General features: G+C 47.0%; 1 protein-coding gene across 1 annotated transcript in view; it reads right to left on the reverse strand.

Moving 5' to 3' along the window:
* FAM179A (family with sequence similarity 179, member A) overlaps positions 1 to 13,643 on the reverse strand; it is a 66,301-nt gene extending 52,658 nt beyond the window's left edge. Inside the window, exons 1-3 of the mRNA XM_006880684.1 lie at positions 13,346 to 13,643; positions 9,989 to 10,200; positions 7,916 to 8,106 (exon numbers count right to left, since the gene is read on the reverse strand). Of these exons, the coding sequence (XP_006880746.1) occupies positions 7,916 to 8,106; positions 9,989 to 10,200; positions 13,346 to 13,643 (701 nt within the window). The remainder of the gene's footprint in view (positions 1 to 7,915; positions 8,107 to 9,988; positions 10,201 to 13,345) is intronic.
* Positions 13,644 to 15,624: the final 1,981 nt, after the last annotated feature.

Here is a 15,624-nt window from a genome sequence, read left to right on the forward strand (position 1 = left end):
ATCCAGCATGGTGGGCAGCCTCCCGTCAGCAAAGAATTTGGATTCAATGATTTTCCTGTAAATCTCTCTTGAGCTGCTAGAACACACTGTGTCTTATTCAATTTTTTTTTTCAGCAGTAGCAACGAGCACATTTGGTAATGTTGTTGTTGTTGTTGTTAAGTGTCATCAAATAAACTACGACTAATAGCCACTCTGTGAATAACAGATGGAAACCATTCCCTGTCCTGTACTGTCTTTACAATCTCTACCATACTCGAACCCATGTTACAGTTACTCTACCCATTCATTTCATTGAAGGTCTTCTTATCTTTCCCTGACCCCCTACCTTTCCATGTGTGTCTGTTTCCCAAAGGGCTGGAACCTCCTGACAGCATCCCCAAAGTATGAGGGATGAAGTTCCACCATTTTTGTCTCCAAGGAACATCCTAGTTTTGTACTTCCTCCAAGATAGATTAATGTATCCTTTTGATAGTCTGTTCAATACTCTTTGCCAACACCATAATTCAAGGCACCGATTCTTCTTTGTCATCGTCATCGTCTCCTCTTCCTCCTCCTCCTCCTCCTCCTCCACCTTCTTCTTATTATTATTATGTGCTGTCAAGTCAACTATAACTCATAGAGACTCTATGCACAATAGCACTGATTCTGAGCCAGTCTTACTGTCTCTGACGCACCTACCCTCATTATGCCAGTTATTGTGTCAATCCATCTCATCCAGGGTCTTCCTGTCCTGCACTGTTCCTCAACCCTTCCAAATATGATATACTTAGGTTTTCCTTAGATTAGAATCTATCCTTAGATTGTTGTTGTTGTTGTTAAGTGTCATCACGTAATGGATGACTCATAGCGACCCTATGAACAAAAGACCTGAACACTTATATAACTTTCATCTTTTCTGCAAGTTCATAGAATTTCCGGAGGCAAGCTATTTCAGAAGTGCCACTCCTGCTTCCAAGCTTGTTTTAATCCGGGAGCTACATTAAACACTGTCCACCATGGGTAACCATTATCGCATTTGACACATCAGTATCCCAGTGTTTAGCATCAGAGTAACCACAAGTGAACTCTGTTTGGCAAATGGACAGACCAGTGCTATACCACTTAGAAGAATGTGTGACCAAAAACAATTAAAACCAGGCCTGAGGGCCGCAGATTAAAATCACCCACCTTTGGCTTGGTAGCATCACTTTCTGTCCACTAGGCCAACAGAGCTCTCTATGTTGTTGTTGTTGTTGTTGTTAACAGATTCTTCTTAGGTCTACTTTTTTTTAATTTATTCAGTGAAAATTTACAGAGACATTGGATTTCCATTCATTCATTGTTGCACTTTTCTCCCCTTCCAACCCTTCCCCCTAGTACACTACCCTTTTGGAAAGGTAAAAGAAAAATTCTTTCATTGTTTTACAAACCCTCCCCCAGCTCTACTCCAGCATGTAGCCTTCGCTCTAGACTCCTGTCATGACAAAAATACCTAATTACATATCCCTTTTAAACACTTTTCTCCCTCATCTGTTTTAATGCAGTACATATTATTGAACCCATGTTTCTCCCCAACCCCAAGGTCAGTCCTATTTTACAACAATGCCACCATGCAGTATTTGTCCTTTTGTGACTGAGATACTTCACTCAGCATAATGTTCTTCAGGGTCAACCATTTTGAATAATATTGCATGAGTTCCTTGTTTTTCAATGCAGCATAGTATTCCTTTGTGTGAATACACCACAGCTTCTCTATCCATTCGTTTGTTGATGGGCACCAGGGTTGTTTCCAACTCCTTGCTATTGTGAACAAAGCCACAATAAATATGGGTGTGCATATATCTGCTTGGATGTCAGTTATGGTCTCTTTGGGTTATATTCCCAGTAGTGGAATTGCTGGATCAAAAGGGATCTCTATTTCGAACTTTTTGAGAAAGCGCCATACCACCTTCCACAGTGGTTGCACCATTTTACACTCCCACCAACAGTGAATAAGGGTTCCAGTTTCTCCACAACTTCGCCAGCATTTGTTGCTTGCTGTCTGGTTAAATTTTGCTATTCTTACTGGGGTGAGATGATATCTCATAGTTGTTTTGATTTGCATCTCTCTTAGAGCTAGGGATTTTGAACATTTCTACATCTGCTTGTTGGCCATTTAATGTCTTCTTCGGTGAAGTGTCTGTTCATATCCTGTGCCCATTTTTCTATTGGATTATTTACCTTTATCTTGTTGTGGTGAGGTCTTCTTTATTCATCGTCCAACTTTCAGACCCAGAAGAAGGAACTGACAATAACTGACAATACCATGGCTTCATTACCCTAGTCTTTAAGTGGATACCATTGCTCTTTAGCACTTGAAAGAGATCTTTGAAAAGCAGATTTACCCAGAGTAATCTGTCTTTTGATTTTTTAGTTGTTGTTACTATGGTGTTGATTATAGGTCCAACTAAAATTAAATAGTTAACAACTTCAATCTTTTCTCATCCTATCATGATATTACCTATTATTTCAGTGGTAAGGATTTTTGCTTTCTAATGTTGAGATGCAACCCATATTGATAGCTATATTCTTTGATCTTCTGCAGTAAGTGTTTCAACTATTCCTCACTTTCTACAAGCAAAGTTGAGTCTTCTGGATAAAGCAAATTGTTGGTAAGTCTTCCTTCAATCCTGATGTTACATTCTTCATATAGTCCAACTTTTCAAAGATTTGTTCATCATACAGATTTGAAAAGGTCTGGAGAAGGAATGCACTCCTGAGACATACTTTTCCTGACTTTAACTTTGCAGTGTTCCCTGGTTTTGTTCACACAGCGGCCTCTGGGTCTATGTAGAAGTTCCTCCTGAGAAAAATTAGGTGTTCTGGGATTCCCATTATTCTCAATGTTATCTATAATTTGTTAGTATCCACACATTCAAATGCCTTTTCAAGGTAAAACAAAATAAAACCCCACAAGTAAACATCTTTCTGGTATTCACTGCTTTTAGTCAAGATCGATCTGACATCAGCAATGATATCCCTCATTCCTTGGTCTCTTCAGAACCCACCTTGAATTTCTGGAAGTCCTCTGTCAATGTACTATTCTAGTCATTCTTTAATATCTTCAACAATATTTTATTTGATTGTGATATTAATTATGGTATTTGATGACTCCTACCCTATGCAGACTCACCCTTTTTTAGAATAAGAACAAATATGAATCTCTTCCAGTCAATTGGCTAGGCAGCAGTCCTCCAGATTTCTTGGCATAGACTTGGCATAGTGTTGTTGTCGTTGTTGGTATGTACCATTGAGTCTCCTGTGACTCATAGCGACCCTATGTACAAAAGCTCTGAATCCTGCCCTATCCTGAGGCAGTCTCACTGTCTCTGACACACCCACCTCCATTACTCTAGTTACTGTTTCAGTTCATCTCATGCAGGGTCTTTCTCTCCTGCGCCATCCCTGCACTCTTCCCACCATGTTGTCCTTCTCCAGGGACTGGCCCCTCCTGGCAACATGTCCAAAGTATGTCAGACGGAGCTGCAAAATTCTTGCTTCCAAAGAGCAGCTCAGTTTCACCCTTTCCAGGACAAACCTATTTGTTCTCTTAGCAGTGCATGGTATGTTCAGTACTCTTCTCCCACACCACAACTCAAAGACATCAATTCTTCTTTTATCATCTTAGTCATTGTCTAGCTTTCTGATCCACAGCAAGTAATTGTGAAGACCACAGCGTGGATCAGGTGCACCTTAGTCTTTAGACTGTCATCATTACTCTACAGTAGTTTGGAGAGGTCCCTGGTAGCAGATTTTCCCAATGCCATTTGTCTTTTGATGTCCTGACTGCTGGTGACATCGGTGTTGATTGTGGAACCAAGCAAGCTGAAACTGTTAACAATTTCAATCTCTTCTCCATCTATCATGATGCTGCTAGTTGGCCCACTGGTAAGAATCTTTGTTTTCTTAATGAGCTTCAATCCATATCAAAGGCTACAGTCCTTGACTTTCTGCAGCAAAACACACTTCAAGTCCTCCTAATTTTCAGCAAGCAAGATTGTGTCATCGGTATAATGCAGGTTGTTGAGTCTTCCTCCAATCCTGATGCCACATTCCTTCTCATAGAGCCCAGCCTCCCAGATGAACTGTTCTGCATACAGATTGAAGATTTAAAAGGTATGAAGAGAGGATGCATCCCTGGCATACACCTTTCCTGATTCTGAACCATGCAGTATTTAATTGTTCTGTTCTAATGACTGCCTCCTGCTCCAAGTATAGGTTTCACATGAGCATAATTAAGTATTCTGGGATTTCCATTCTTTTCAAAGTTAGCCACAGTTTGTTGTGATCCACAAGTCAAATACCTTTGCATAGTCAATGAAACACAGATAGACATTCCTCTGGCACTCTCTGCTTTCAGTTAAGATCCACATAACATTGGAAATAATACCCCTAGTGTCATGGCCTCTTCTAAACCCAGCCTGCACATCTGGCAGTTCTCTGTAGATGTGCTGTTGCAGTTGTTTTTGGATAATCTTCAGTAGGATCTTGCTTACATCTGATATTATTGATCTTATTTGGTAATTTCTACACTGTCAGATTATAGTGGGTATTTAATAGTTTTTAAGTGAGTAATGAATGAATGGATTAATAAGTGAGTCGGTAAGTAAATGAATGGAATGGTGACAGGACCTCCTTCCTACCATTTGCTAGAGAGCCTCACAGAGATAGCTGGCATCACACCCTGACAGCAAATGGGCAGATATTCACAACCAATCCAAGCCAGAGGCAGGCCAGGCGCCAGGGGGCCACACGTGTCTCAGTTCAGCCCCTGCCCTGCCCTCTCCTGCTCAAAGTTAAATAACACAACATGGTTGAGAAAAAGTCAGAATAAAAGGAAAGGAGGTGGCCAGGCAGTCCATCCACGTGGTGTCACATAGACAACGCAGAAGTCACTTTCTTTCTCTCCTTGTCACTCCAAAGAGGGCAATAAAGACTATCAAGCAGGCGAGCTCTGGTGGCCTAGTGGTAGGAAACTGCACTGCAATCCCAGAGATGCGCGGTTCAAATCCACCGGATGCTCTGCTGAAGAAGGAGGAACAATCGTCTCCTGTACCAGTCAGATCCAATTTGACGGTACACACATAAAAAGAATGAATGAATGAATGAATGAATGAAAATTATCTTTTAAAAAAAGACTATCAAGCAAGAACAGACAGGAAAGTGGAGTTCAAAGAGCAGTAGAAGTTGAGCAGGTGGAGCAAAGGTGAGAGCCAGGTTCAGGCTGTAGGGATGGTGTGAGGGAGTACTCTTCATGGGGGGAGTGGGGATCACAGGGGCTCCACCCACAATGGGTCTGAGAGGGAGGGAGACTCCTGCAGAGACATGTGGGCTGGCAGGTGTGGACATCCACTGAGGACAGACCCTGGAGACTCCTCTTAGGTCCCAGGCAGCAGGAGGTCAGCAAGGTGGGTAGCAAAGAGATGTAGGGGGTGGAGAGGAAAGATTCAAATGTGAAGCCAAAGGAAAGCAAAGAGCCAGGCCAGGAGAACATTGTGAGAGGCTTAAGGAGAAAGCCAGGAAGGGCTAACTAAGAAAGGGCAGGGGCAAGGGAAGGGTGAGGACCTTTCACAGTTTTGTGTGTTTTAAAAAGACATGATAGGATGTAACAATCTATTAGAAACCAGGTGAAACTGAGGCTCTAATCCAAGATGGTACTTTAGATATAATATTTTAGAGACCACAAGAGTGGTTTCATTTTGACAGAAGTAAGAAACTCTTCAAAGGGATGCAAATTCTTACGTGATACAAATGAAGGCTGTTCTGTAACTAAATGAAAGGTTGATAGCTTGAATCCACCCAGTGATGCCATGGAAGAAAGGCCCTGGTGATCTACCTCTAAAAAAAATAAAATTATAGTCACCAAAAACACTATGGAGCACAGCTCTGCTGTGACACATAGGTGGGGTCACCATGTCAGAACACACTGAACTCTCCAGCCAGGGATTTGCAATGTGTATATGTGGTTTGATTATTAATATTGGGATATTTTCCTCCAATCTCTGTGACACACACTTTCATCAGCAGGGGAACATCAGAGATGCCCAACAGTTGGGTGAGAACAGGGAGGCAACCTGTCCTCCAAGGAGACATCAGGCTGGTGAGAAGCTGCAGAATTCACCCCTATTCAGAGAATCTTGTGTCCCCAGCACAGAAAAGGGCCTCATGGAAGAATGAAGACATGAACAAATAAGTCCAGGGCAAATTTCCTGGCTAAGAGCTGAGGAGGTCAGCATGTAGGAGACTGACTAGAAGGTCTAAGACCAGACAGAAGGTCAGAAAGGAAAGCAAAAGCCAAAATTCAAACAATACAAAGAAGTTGGGGATAATATGATTGGAGGCAAGGCCTCTGGCCTAGGGCTAGAGGTGTATCCACCTTTAAGTGAGTGGAAGGGAGAAGTGTCTGAGCAGGGAAGAAGGAGAAGTTGTCAGATGGGAAGGACTAGAATAGGCCACATGTTCAACCTGATGGTGAACATGGAGTAGAAAACTCAAAACCAGCAGAAGGCCCATAAACGGGGTCGGGGCCTGCCTCACTGGCGAAGAACACACAGAGTCACACACTGTTCTGACTTCAGCGGGGATGGACCCCAGGGATATGCCTCCCCACCTAGAGATCGTTCATTGTCTGTACTCATTGATAAGCTGCAAATCCACACTCATTACTACACCGAGACACTCAACTCCACTGGTTCTTCTGGATACATTGTCATTCTCAAGTGTCAGTGGGTCAACTACAACTCACGACGACCCCATGACCAATAGAGCAGATCCTTGTCCTATATCCTGCATCATCCTCACCCTCTCTGATTCGCTCAACCCCTTAGTGACAGTCCCTATGTCACCTATCTTATGAGGACATAGAGATCCCCCTCTGAGTCCAAAACTTTTGCAGACTTTCCACCCTTATGATAGTGACTGTATTTCTAAACCAAGAAAAAGGGAAGGGCGTGTTCATGGTGGTTCCCTGAGAGATTTCTGGCTTTCCATGCAAGAGGTCCAGATGGGATTCCCAACTAATGCACTTCACGCTCCGCTTCCCCCCACCTGGCAGCAGAGGTGTGTTCATTGCTATGACGATGAACAGGTTTCCACACTAAGACAGACAAGGTGATCCATTTCCAAAAGTCAGCCAACACCACCAAGTCAACTGTGACTCGTAGCGACCCTATGAAAAGGACCGCAGTCCTGCCCCTTCCTGTGCCGTCCTCACCATCTCTGATACACTTGAGCCCATTGCTACAGTCTCTGTGTCAATTCATCTCATCAAAGTTCTTCCCTCTTAACCTGACCTATTACTTTTCCCAATAAGATGTCCTTTTCCAAGGACTTGTCCCTCCTAACCACATACTAGTCTATCAAAGGATTGGTGCAGGACCTGGCAGTCTTTAGTTCCCCTCTAAGTGGACAGGGTTGTCACCTGGCTAACAAGAAAATAGCTAACAGCAAACAAGAAAATACATGATAACAAAGAGCTACCAGGAACTCAAGGTGCTGTCGACCCAAAGGTAGGCAGTTCTAACCCACGAGCGGCTCCTCAGGAGAAAGACAGGCCATCTCCTCCTTTGCAATTTATAGCCTCTGAAAACCCACTGGAGGGTCAGCTATGAGTCCAGTTCTGAGGAGTTTGCTGAGACCTTCAATAGTTACCATATACCCTTGGAAACTGGAAGAAGAGACCCAAAATCTCGGTTTTTACTGACTAGTGGTGCCAATAACTGAGAAACCCTGGTAAAAATGTTGCCATCTATAGGTTGGGGACCCAGCCCTTCACATATCCAATGTCTTCAGAATTCTGTCCTGCAAGGAAATGCAGCCATGGGGAGGCAGGGCAATCAGGAGGAAACAGAAGACCGAGGGGATGACAAAGTATCTCCATGACTTAGGACCACTTACCGTGAGCGTGGGGCCCTGAGGCCAGTGAGGACGTCTTGGCCTGGAGGCAAGGGGCTAGGAAGGGAGCTGGAAGCCTGAGACGAGGTCCCAGCAGGCAGTGAAGCCTTGGGGATGGGGGGGATCACAGCACCTCCCAGAGACTTCTGCATCTTCTCATCATTGCAGTGCAGGTATTGTGGGGAGATATGCACCTGAACAAGGAAACAGGTATGGAGAGAATCGCCTCCCCCACACCCACTCCTCAAATGTGCATTGAAGCCCAGGCCACTGTGCCTGTGACTGTGACCCTGTTTGGAAATAGGATTTTCTTTTCTATCAATGAAGGCATTCCCATGTTACTTCTGAGTTGTAAGAAGAGCAGAACAGACACAAAGACACACAAGAAGATAGAGAAGAGGAGAAGAGATGCTGTGTAAAGACAGACACACGCAGCAGATGCAGCGAAAAAATAGGAACACCAAGAACTAACCAAACACTGAAAGTGAAATAGACAATGAAGAACTTTTCCCTAGAGCTGTGCTCTGAATTTAAGAATTTTAGCCTCTAGGATTGTGAGGGGCTCTGGTGGCTTAGTGGCAAGAAGCTGTGCTGCAACACCAAAGGCACATGGTTGAAGGCACATGCTTGGAGGCCACCAGCTGCTTCACAGGAGGAAGAGCAATCTCTTCCCATGCGATTAACTGCCTCTGAGAACCCACCAGAGGGTCATCTATGGTACACACCAGCAACAGGACTGTGAGAAAATAGCATTCTTTCTTTAAAGTATCCACTATAGGTGTTATACAGCACCAAAAATGAACACAGAGGCAGGGATCTGCATGGGACCACACACAAACACACACACACACTCTGGCTGCTCACCTCCCACCACCTCACACAGGACGGGCCCCTTCTTTTGGGAGGCCCCTGAGACAGGCCGGCTGGGAGATGTTCTCTCTTTCTTTTCTCAGCACACACGGCCCTGGGACCCTGGAAAGTGCACTGACCCTTCCTGCTCCAAGCAAAAAAGACTGCAAAGGTGCCCTCCTCATCTCGCGCCCCACCCCCCCACCCCCCACTTGCAGTCACTTTCTTGGTTATTTTGCTGTTCTTCTCATTTCAGAAAAGTCCCAAAGCATCTGAGACAGTAAAGTCCTGCCTAAACGTCTGGTGTAGCTTCCTCTTTCTCTGAATGGTCAGGCTGGGGTCCAGAGAGAGGAGTGACTTGGCCGAGGTCACACAATCATGTGAGGGGTGAGTGGGGTAGAGGTGGGGTCCTCTGAATCCTAGTAGGATCTTTTCCCCTCTGCCTTAATGTCTGACTTAAAACAGAGCGAGGCAGAGCGCATGTACTCTTCTGGAGAAGAAGACCTAGGGAGCACCACGCCTAAAGGAAATGGTCATGTAGCCTCTACTTAAGCACTTTCAGAAACAGGGGGCTCACTACCTGAAGTGCAGCCACCCAGGGTCCCCAGCAGACAGGATCCAGATGCCCTCAGGGAAGGTGGGAAGGAGGCCCTCAGTCTTTCCTTGCCCTCCCCCCACTGTTGAAGGCAGCTCCTAGGACGCCGCTAGAGAACCCCAGAATCCCAGAACTGAGCACAGATAACCACACGTTACCCCACCGAAGAAAATGCAGGGAGGAAGTGGCTGGCCCAAGTTTATTCAGTGGGTGTTTATGCTGAGCTAGACCCTAACTTCTTATTTTGAGGGGTTCTTTCTCTATTTATTCCCTGAAGGTGGTACGAGCTAGCGAGTTCAGGGGAAAGGCAGCCCCCTGGGCAGGTACTAGTCCAGTCCTCCAATCATAACTCCAGATCATTCAGCCCTGCCTCCTTCCCCACCCCGCTCGGGGAGGCCCCGCCCAGTCGCCTCTGCCCCTTCCACATCCAGAGGCTTTGCTCTGCCAACCAGGCTGCAGAACACTGCAGGGTCAGAGTGGGCTTCCCTAACCCCCACCCTGCCTGACCTCTGCCTTTGCTGCTTCCTTCTCTGGGTCTCACCCTCCTCCAGGGAGTTTAGTAGGAAAATGAAGGACAGACAGAAGGACAGAGAGGCTTGAGATGAGCCCAAGATTCAACAGAAAGGCCTTACCTCCTGGGCACCAGGCCTCAGCTCCTGGGGACCCTGGCCACTTCCAGGAGGGTCCAGACCCTTCTCCTTGGCCCCGCCGACCTCGGGGGTGGCGGGGATGCTCTGGATGGGGGGCATCGGCCTGGGCACCCTCAGTAGCCTCTGAGAAGTGGCACGGGGGATGACGTTCCTCAGGGGAACCCCTTTGAGGCCTGCCCCAGGATCCAGAGGGGCTGTATGAGAGGGGAGAGAGGACATAAATTAGTCCTAGGAAGATGGCAGAGGTGGGGGATTTGCCCCCAGACCCCCAGCCACGCAGCTGAGCAAGCAGATGGTGCTCGGGGCCTTTCTCATCCCTGTGAAAATGTAGAGAAAAATGCCGATCAGAGGCACCTATTTAAAATTCAGAGGCCAAGCGAGGAGGAAGGGAAGTAGCGTCAGCCCTGCACCCGGAGCTGACTAGAGACTGCAGCTCTGGACCCCGGGGCCACACAGGAGTCCTGCAGCCTCGCCCCCTCTGAAACCCGTTTGCTCTCAGGCAGAAGAAAAACAATTGCATCAGGGAGCAATCGCATTGCGTCTATGACACGTTTCTAAAATGACAAGTGCCTGGCACATCACAGATGACAATGAATTTTTTCCTACTCCCCTCCCTTCTCAGCTAATGATGTGGGGAACAGTTATTTTGACACCGAAGCACTCTGACGTCATCTAAAAGACGTCATCACCACCTCATGCCTAGTTCTAGGTCTAAAAACCACTGTACCCTGCAGACAACCGCGCTCCACCAGGCCCGCCCCCGCTCACACAGCAGCGTTCTCCTGTCCCCTGTGCAGCCCCCAAGGCAAAGGCACCGGGCAGCAAGGACAGACAAGAGCTGAGATCTCAGAATAGGTGGGGGAAACAAGAACACAGGCTAGTGTCTTGACTTCCAGAGCCATTTTTGTTCCATCCGATTTGGAGGTCTGGTGAAGTAGTCCGTGGGGAGTAGTACTGATAACCAGAAGGTGGTGCCTCTGGAAGGTTCCAATCCACCAGAGGAGGCTTGGAAGGAGAAAGATGGGCCCTCCCCATGCAATTTATACCCGCAGACAGCCTCTGGCAGATGAGCTATGTGCCAGTTCTGACAGGATGGCAAGTCAAAGTATATGCTCTGCTGCCTGCAGGCCTTCCCACCTTCCACCCTGGGCTGCCTACGGCCCCCACCTGGCCAACTACACAGAGACGTTGCACAGCCCCAATGCAGGGTGGCCAGGCAGCCCAGCCGGCTGGGAATGTGACATGCAGACTTGTGCCAGGTGGAGGACAAAGGAAGAGTAAATAAAGACCCCTTGGTTTCTTCATACCAGAAATAACTCAGGCATGAATGGAGGCTTTCTTTGCTAGGGCTCATGGTTAAGAGGAAGGGTGAAGAAACAAAAATAAAAGTCAAAACCAGGGTAATTCTGTTGGGAAAATGTGTCCCAAAGAAGCCCGGATAGGCTATTTTCCCCTAGAGTTGGAGGTAATGCAAAAAAACCCAAACCAAACAAACAAACAAAACACAAATTTCTCCATGTGGAGCGAAGCTTTCCACAGTGGCCAGTTCCTGTTCCTGTTTGACCCTGACACCCTCATTGGCTAACATGAGTTCTGCCTCTAGCAGCAGTGTGACCCTAACACAGAGAGTGAGCACAGCCCTAGTTAAGGTGGCAGGGCATCCAGGCCTGCTAGGGAAGATGGGGCAGAGGGCAGAGAGTTCCTGGTCTCCACGGCTTATTGAGAGACCACAGATCGCTTCCGGTGATCTCAGCACATTAACCAGAACAACTCCTGCTTTTATTATCTTACACCAGAACTTCATTTTTTAAAAAGGAAAATGAAGATTGCTAGAAAAAATATTATCAAAAGTCTTTAAAAAAAAAAAAAGCAAACAAGTAAGCAACAAAACAAACCTTGAGCTCATTGCCACCCAGTCTGAAATAACTTATAGCTGACCCCTCACTGGGTTTGGAGACTGTAAATCTAGATTGCTTATCTTTCTTCCTCAGAATCACTGGTGGATTCGAACTGCCAGAGAAGGTTAGCAGGGTAATTTCCTATACACCAAGCTATCAGAGCTAAAGGAGGGAGTCATTGATCTGGCAGCAAAAGAAGTTGCACCATCTGGAGATTCAAAGCCAATTTCTCCAGCACTCCAGGCTACCTGCTCCCTCCTTCCCGCCAGGCTACCTGCTCCCTCCTTCCCGCCAGCTAGCCACAGGGTGATTCCAGCATCCTCTTGGGCTCACTGGGAATCAGAGATGCCTGTAGCTTCATGGGGAAGCTAACTGCTAACCAGAGAAGTTGTAAATGCACCCATTTCCAAATGAAGGTTTGACAGTAGCAGTGACAGGCCCCTGAGACTGAGACTTCCAGGCTTCTTACTCCTTTTGCACCCAAGAGTTCAACGACTTAAGAAGGAACTAGTTACACAATTTTCCCAAGGCAATAAGGGGTTTGTGCGGGGAGAAGGGTGCAACAATGAATGAATGGAATCCCAAAATCTCTGTAGATGTTCACTGAAATGAAAAATAAACAACCTAAATTAAAAAAAAAAAAAAGAAAACAAAGAAGAACATTCTCTTAGTAGGTTATCAAGCAGCTATACCAAGAACTCAGTTGCTACTCTGTAAGAGCTCACAATCAAGTATAAGATTCTTATTTTAAACAAATAATCACACAAGTAAATATACAAAGGTAAACTATGAGAAAACCTAGGAGGAAAATCTCAGGAGCATGTATTCCTGGAGATAATTGCACAGGACAGACTCAGACAGCGGAGGGAGCCTTCTCTGAAGAAGGATTTGGGCCTTTGGAAAGCCCCGCTTCCTTCCAAAGCGGAGCTGCAGGGTATATGGGAAGAACAGTAGGCTCTAAAGCCCAAGGCAAGGAGGGCACATTTGGTCAGAGAACTGGGAGTCTACTGCTCCTGACATGCAGAGATCAATGACAAAGTCACAAAGGGTCAGGCCAAAACTGCACAGGGCCTTGTGCACAAATAAACGCTCAGAATCTCATTCTCAGTCCATTGGAAAAATCACTGGGTGGCTTTTAGTATAGTTGGTAATGGAAGAGGACAAAATATGACCAGATTTGTATTTTAGGAGTCTTCTGGGGAAAGTTCTAGAAGGGACAAGGGTAGAAATCAGGGCCAGAGGAAGAAGGTGGCGGCCCAGGCATGAAAACATGCTCCCAGGAGGTAGCCTGGGACGGAGAGAGAATCCTGTTTGGTGGGTGTGACCCAGTCATTCCTGAGTCAGTGCTAATGTGTCCGCTGTCTACCCACTGCAGCTGCAGGTGGTCTGGGGTCTGTGATCTTGGGTGGTAAGTGTGCAGGGCCCAGGGCTCAGCACTTACCTCTGGACGATGCTCCCAAGCCCTCTGAGAGTCTCCTCTTCTTAAGCTTGTCTTTGATCTGGGTGGTGTCCCGGGCCACACTGCTGGCCTCTGACTCCAGCGAGGGCAGGGGGGCAAGGGGATGGAGCCCCAAAGGCAGGGCCATGAGGCCCCTGGGGTGGCCATTTCTGACCTGCCAGCCCTTCAAGGGGACATCCGGCTTGAGGCTGCCAGGGTCCTGAGGTCCACTCAGGAGCTGCGACGGCTTCTCCAGCAGGGTGTTGGGCACAGACTGAAGAGAGGCTGAGGAGACAGGCATGGCGGGCTGAGAACACAGTGCCCAGGTGACACCAGAATCTCACCATCCTTGCCACAGTCAACCACTCGGTCTGGTGAATCCCAGTCACTCAACAACCCAGCCACTATGTCACCAATTCATTCCCTCAATGGTATCTATAAAACATCTAATGTGAGCCAGGCCTGTGCCAGGAGGTACTTCTGGAACAAAAAGGGAATCCAATATGGAAGGGGGGAGCATCCTCTGGCAACAGACAATGGGCAGATCTGCCCAAAGATCACCATCATCTATCCCTGCAATGCAGCACACACATTCAATATGCCTGAGTGCCTGACACGCACCAGCCACAGACAGAAAACAGACATTCAGATGATTCACGAAAAACCATCCTCACGCAGACACGTGCTTATCCACTGACTCATTCAGCAAACTGTTCACAGGCATTCACTATGGGAGTCTCTGAATGTGCAAACATCTACTGCAGTCAGCTGCTAGCGGAGTTGGAGGCTCAGGTCCATCCAGAAGCGCCTTAGAGGAAAGGCCTGGTGATCTCCTGAAAACTCAGCCACTGAATCCCCTCTGGCACTCAAGGGGTCAGAGTCGAACTCCACTCAGTGGTTATCGCTTTGTATGTGCAAGTGTGGGGTAAGCAGGGCACAGTCTTTGATATTAAGGGGTTTTTAGTGGATTAGAGAATAAAATATGCCTGTCAAGAGGAGCCTGACAAGGTAAAAGATGACCCGTGCAATAAGATCTCAACAAAACGCCTTGTTCTGTTAGAGGAGGAGAGTGGTCTGGAAAATGTCCGTGAAGTGGTGACCCTTGAGCTAGACCTTGAAGGAGCCCTACACATAAAGGCACAGGGGAAGGCAGACTGACAGACTGAATTTCAGAATCTCTGCCCATCTTTAGCTTGATGCCACAGACCCTGCAGCCCAGACCACAGATACTAGACTGGGAGTGGACCCTTGAACCAAGAGCAGTCCACCTCTCAGTTGGCCTCTGGGATGTGCAGGGCTGGTCTCTGGAATGTGTGTCCATTGATCTCTGATGTAAGGGGCTGGCTACCGGTGTGTTGGGGGTTGGCCTCTGGTGTATTGGGGGCTGGTCTCTGGTGTTGTGAAGGGCTGGATTCTGGTATGGGGGAGTCTGGTCTCTAGCGTGTTGGGGGCTGGTCTCTGGTGTGTTAGGGGCTGGTCTCTGGTGCGTTTAGAGTTGGCTTCTGGTGTATGAGGAGGAACTTGAAAGCTTTGCCCTATCATAGAGGAAGACGAGTTCAGAACAATCTCCATCCAAACACCAGAACAAGAGCTTTTCAGAGAAGACCAGATCCAAGTGGGAAGCCAGTGATGTCACCAGAGTTTGTGTCACACAGTGTGGTAACTCATGGTTGGACAGTGAATAAGGCAGAATGAAGAAGAACTGATGCTTCTGAATTGTGATGTTGGTGAGGAATACGGAAAAAACAAATCTGTCTTGGACGAAATGCTAGGAAGATGCTCCTTAGAGACAAAGAAGGTGAGTCTTCACCTCACATCCTTTGGGCATGCTTTCACAGGAGGGCCCAGCACTCTTTCCTCTTGCCCTGTGCCCTGGAACTCCCTGCAGTTTCTCATGCTCCTCTCCGCCCAATGGCAGTCTCTTGCTCTGGTGACAAGCGACACAAGGGCTTTGGAGGTCCCTCCTACAGTGCTGGACTGGCACTGGTGAAGCCTGGTGCCTTGAGGTCATTCTGGTGTCATCATCTCTGACAGTGATACAAGCAGAATCAAGAGGTGCAGGCCACAGTCCCCTGTCAAGGCCACAGATAGAAGCTAATGGAGAAAGTCGCCAGGTGGGAAGTGGTGAGGAAACCGAGTTTTAGATCCTCCCAGAAGAGCTGTGGGTGAGCACTAACATTACTGGTAAGTATATTCATTTTCTCCTGGACACAAGAGCCTACTATTTGGTCCTAAAAGCCTTCTGAGTTCTCAACTCTTCTCACTATTTCTTAGTTGTTGGA

Source organism: Elephantulus edwardii, unplaced genomic scaffold (genome assembly GCF_000299155.1).
Source record: "Elephantulus edwardii isolate Elephantulus edwardi_28Jun2011 unplaced genomic scaffold, EleEdw1.0 scaffold00009, whole genome shotgun sequence".
Classification (NCBI taxonomy): domain Eukaryota; kingdom Metazoa; phylum Chordata; class Mammalia; order Macroscelidea; family Macroscelididae; genus Elephantulus; species Elephantulus edwardii.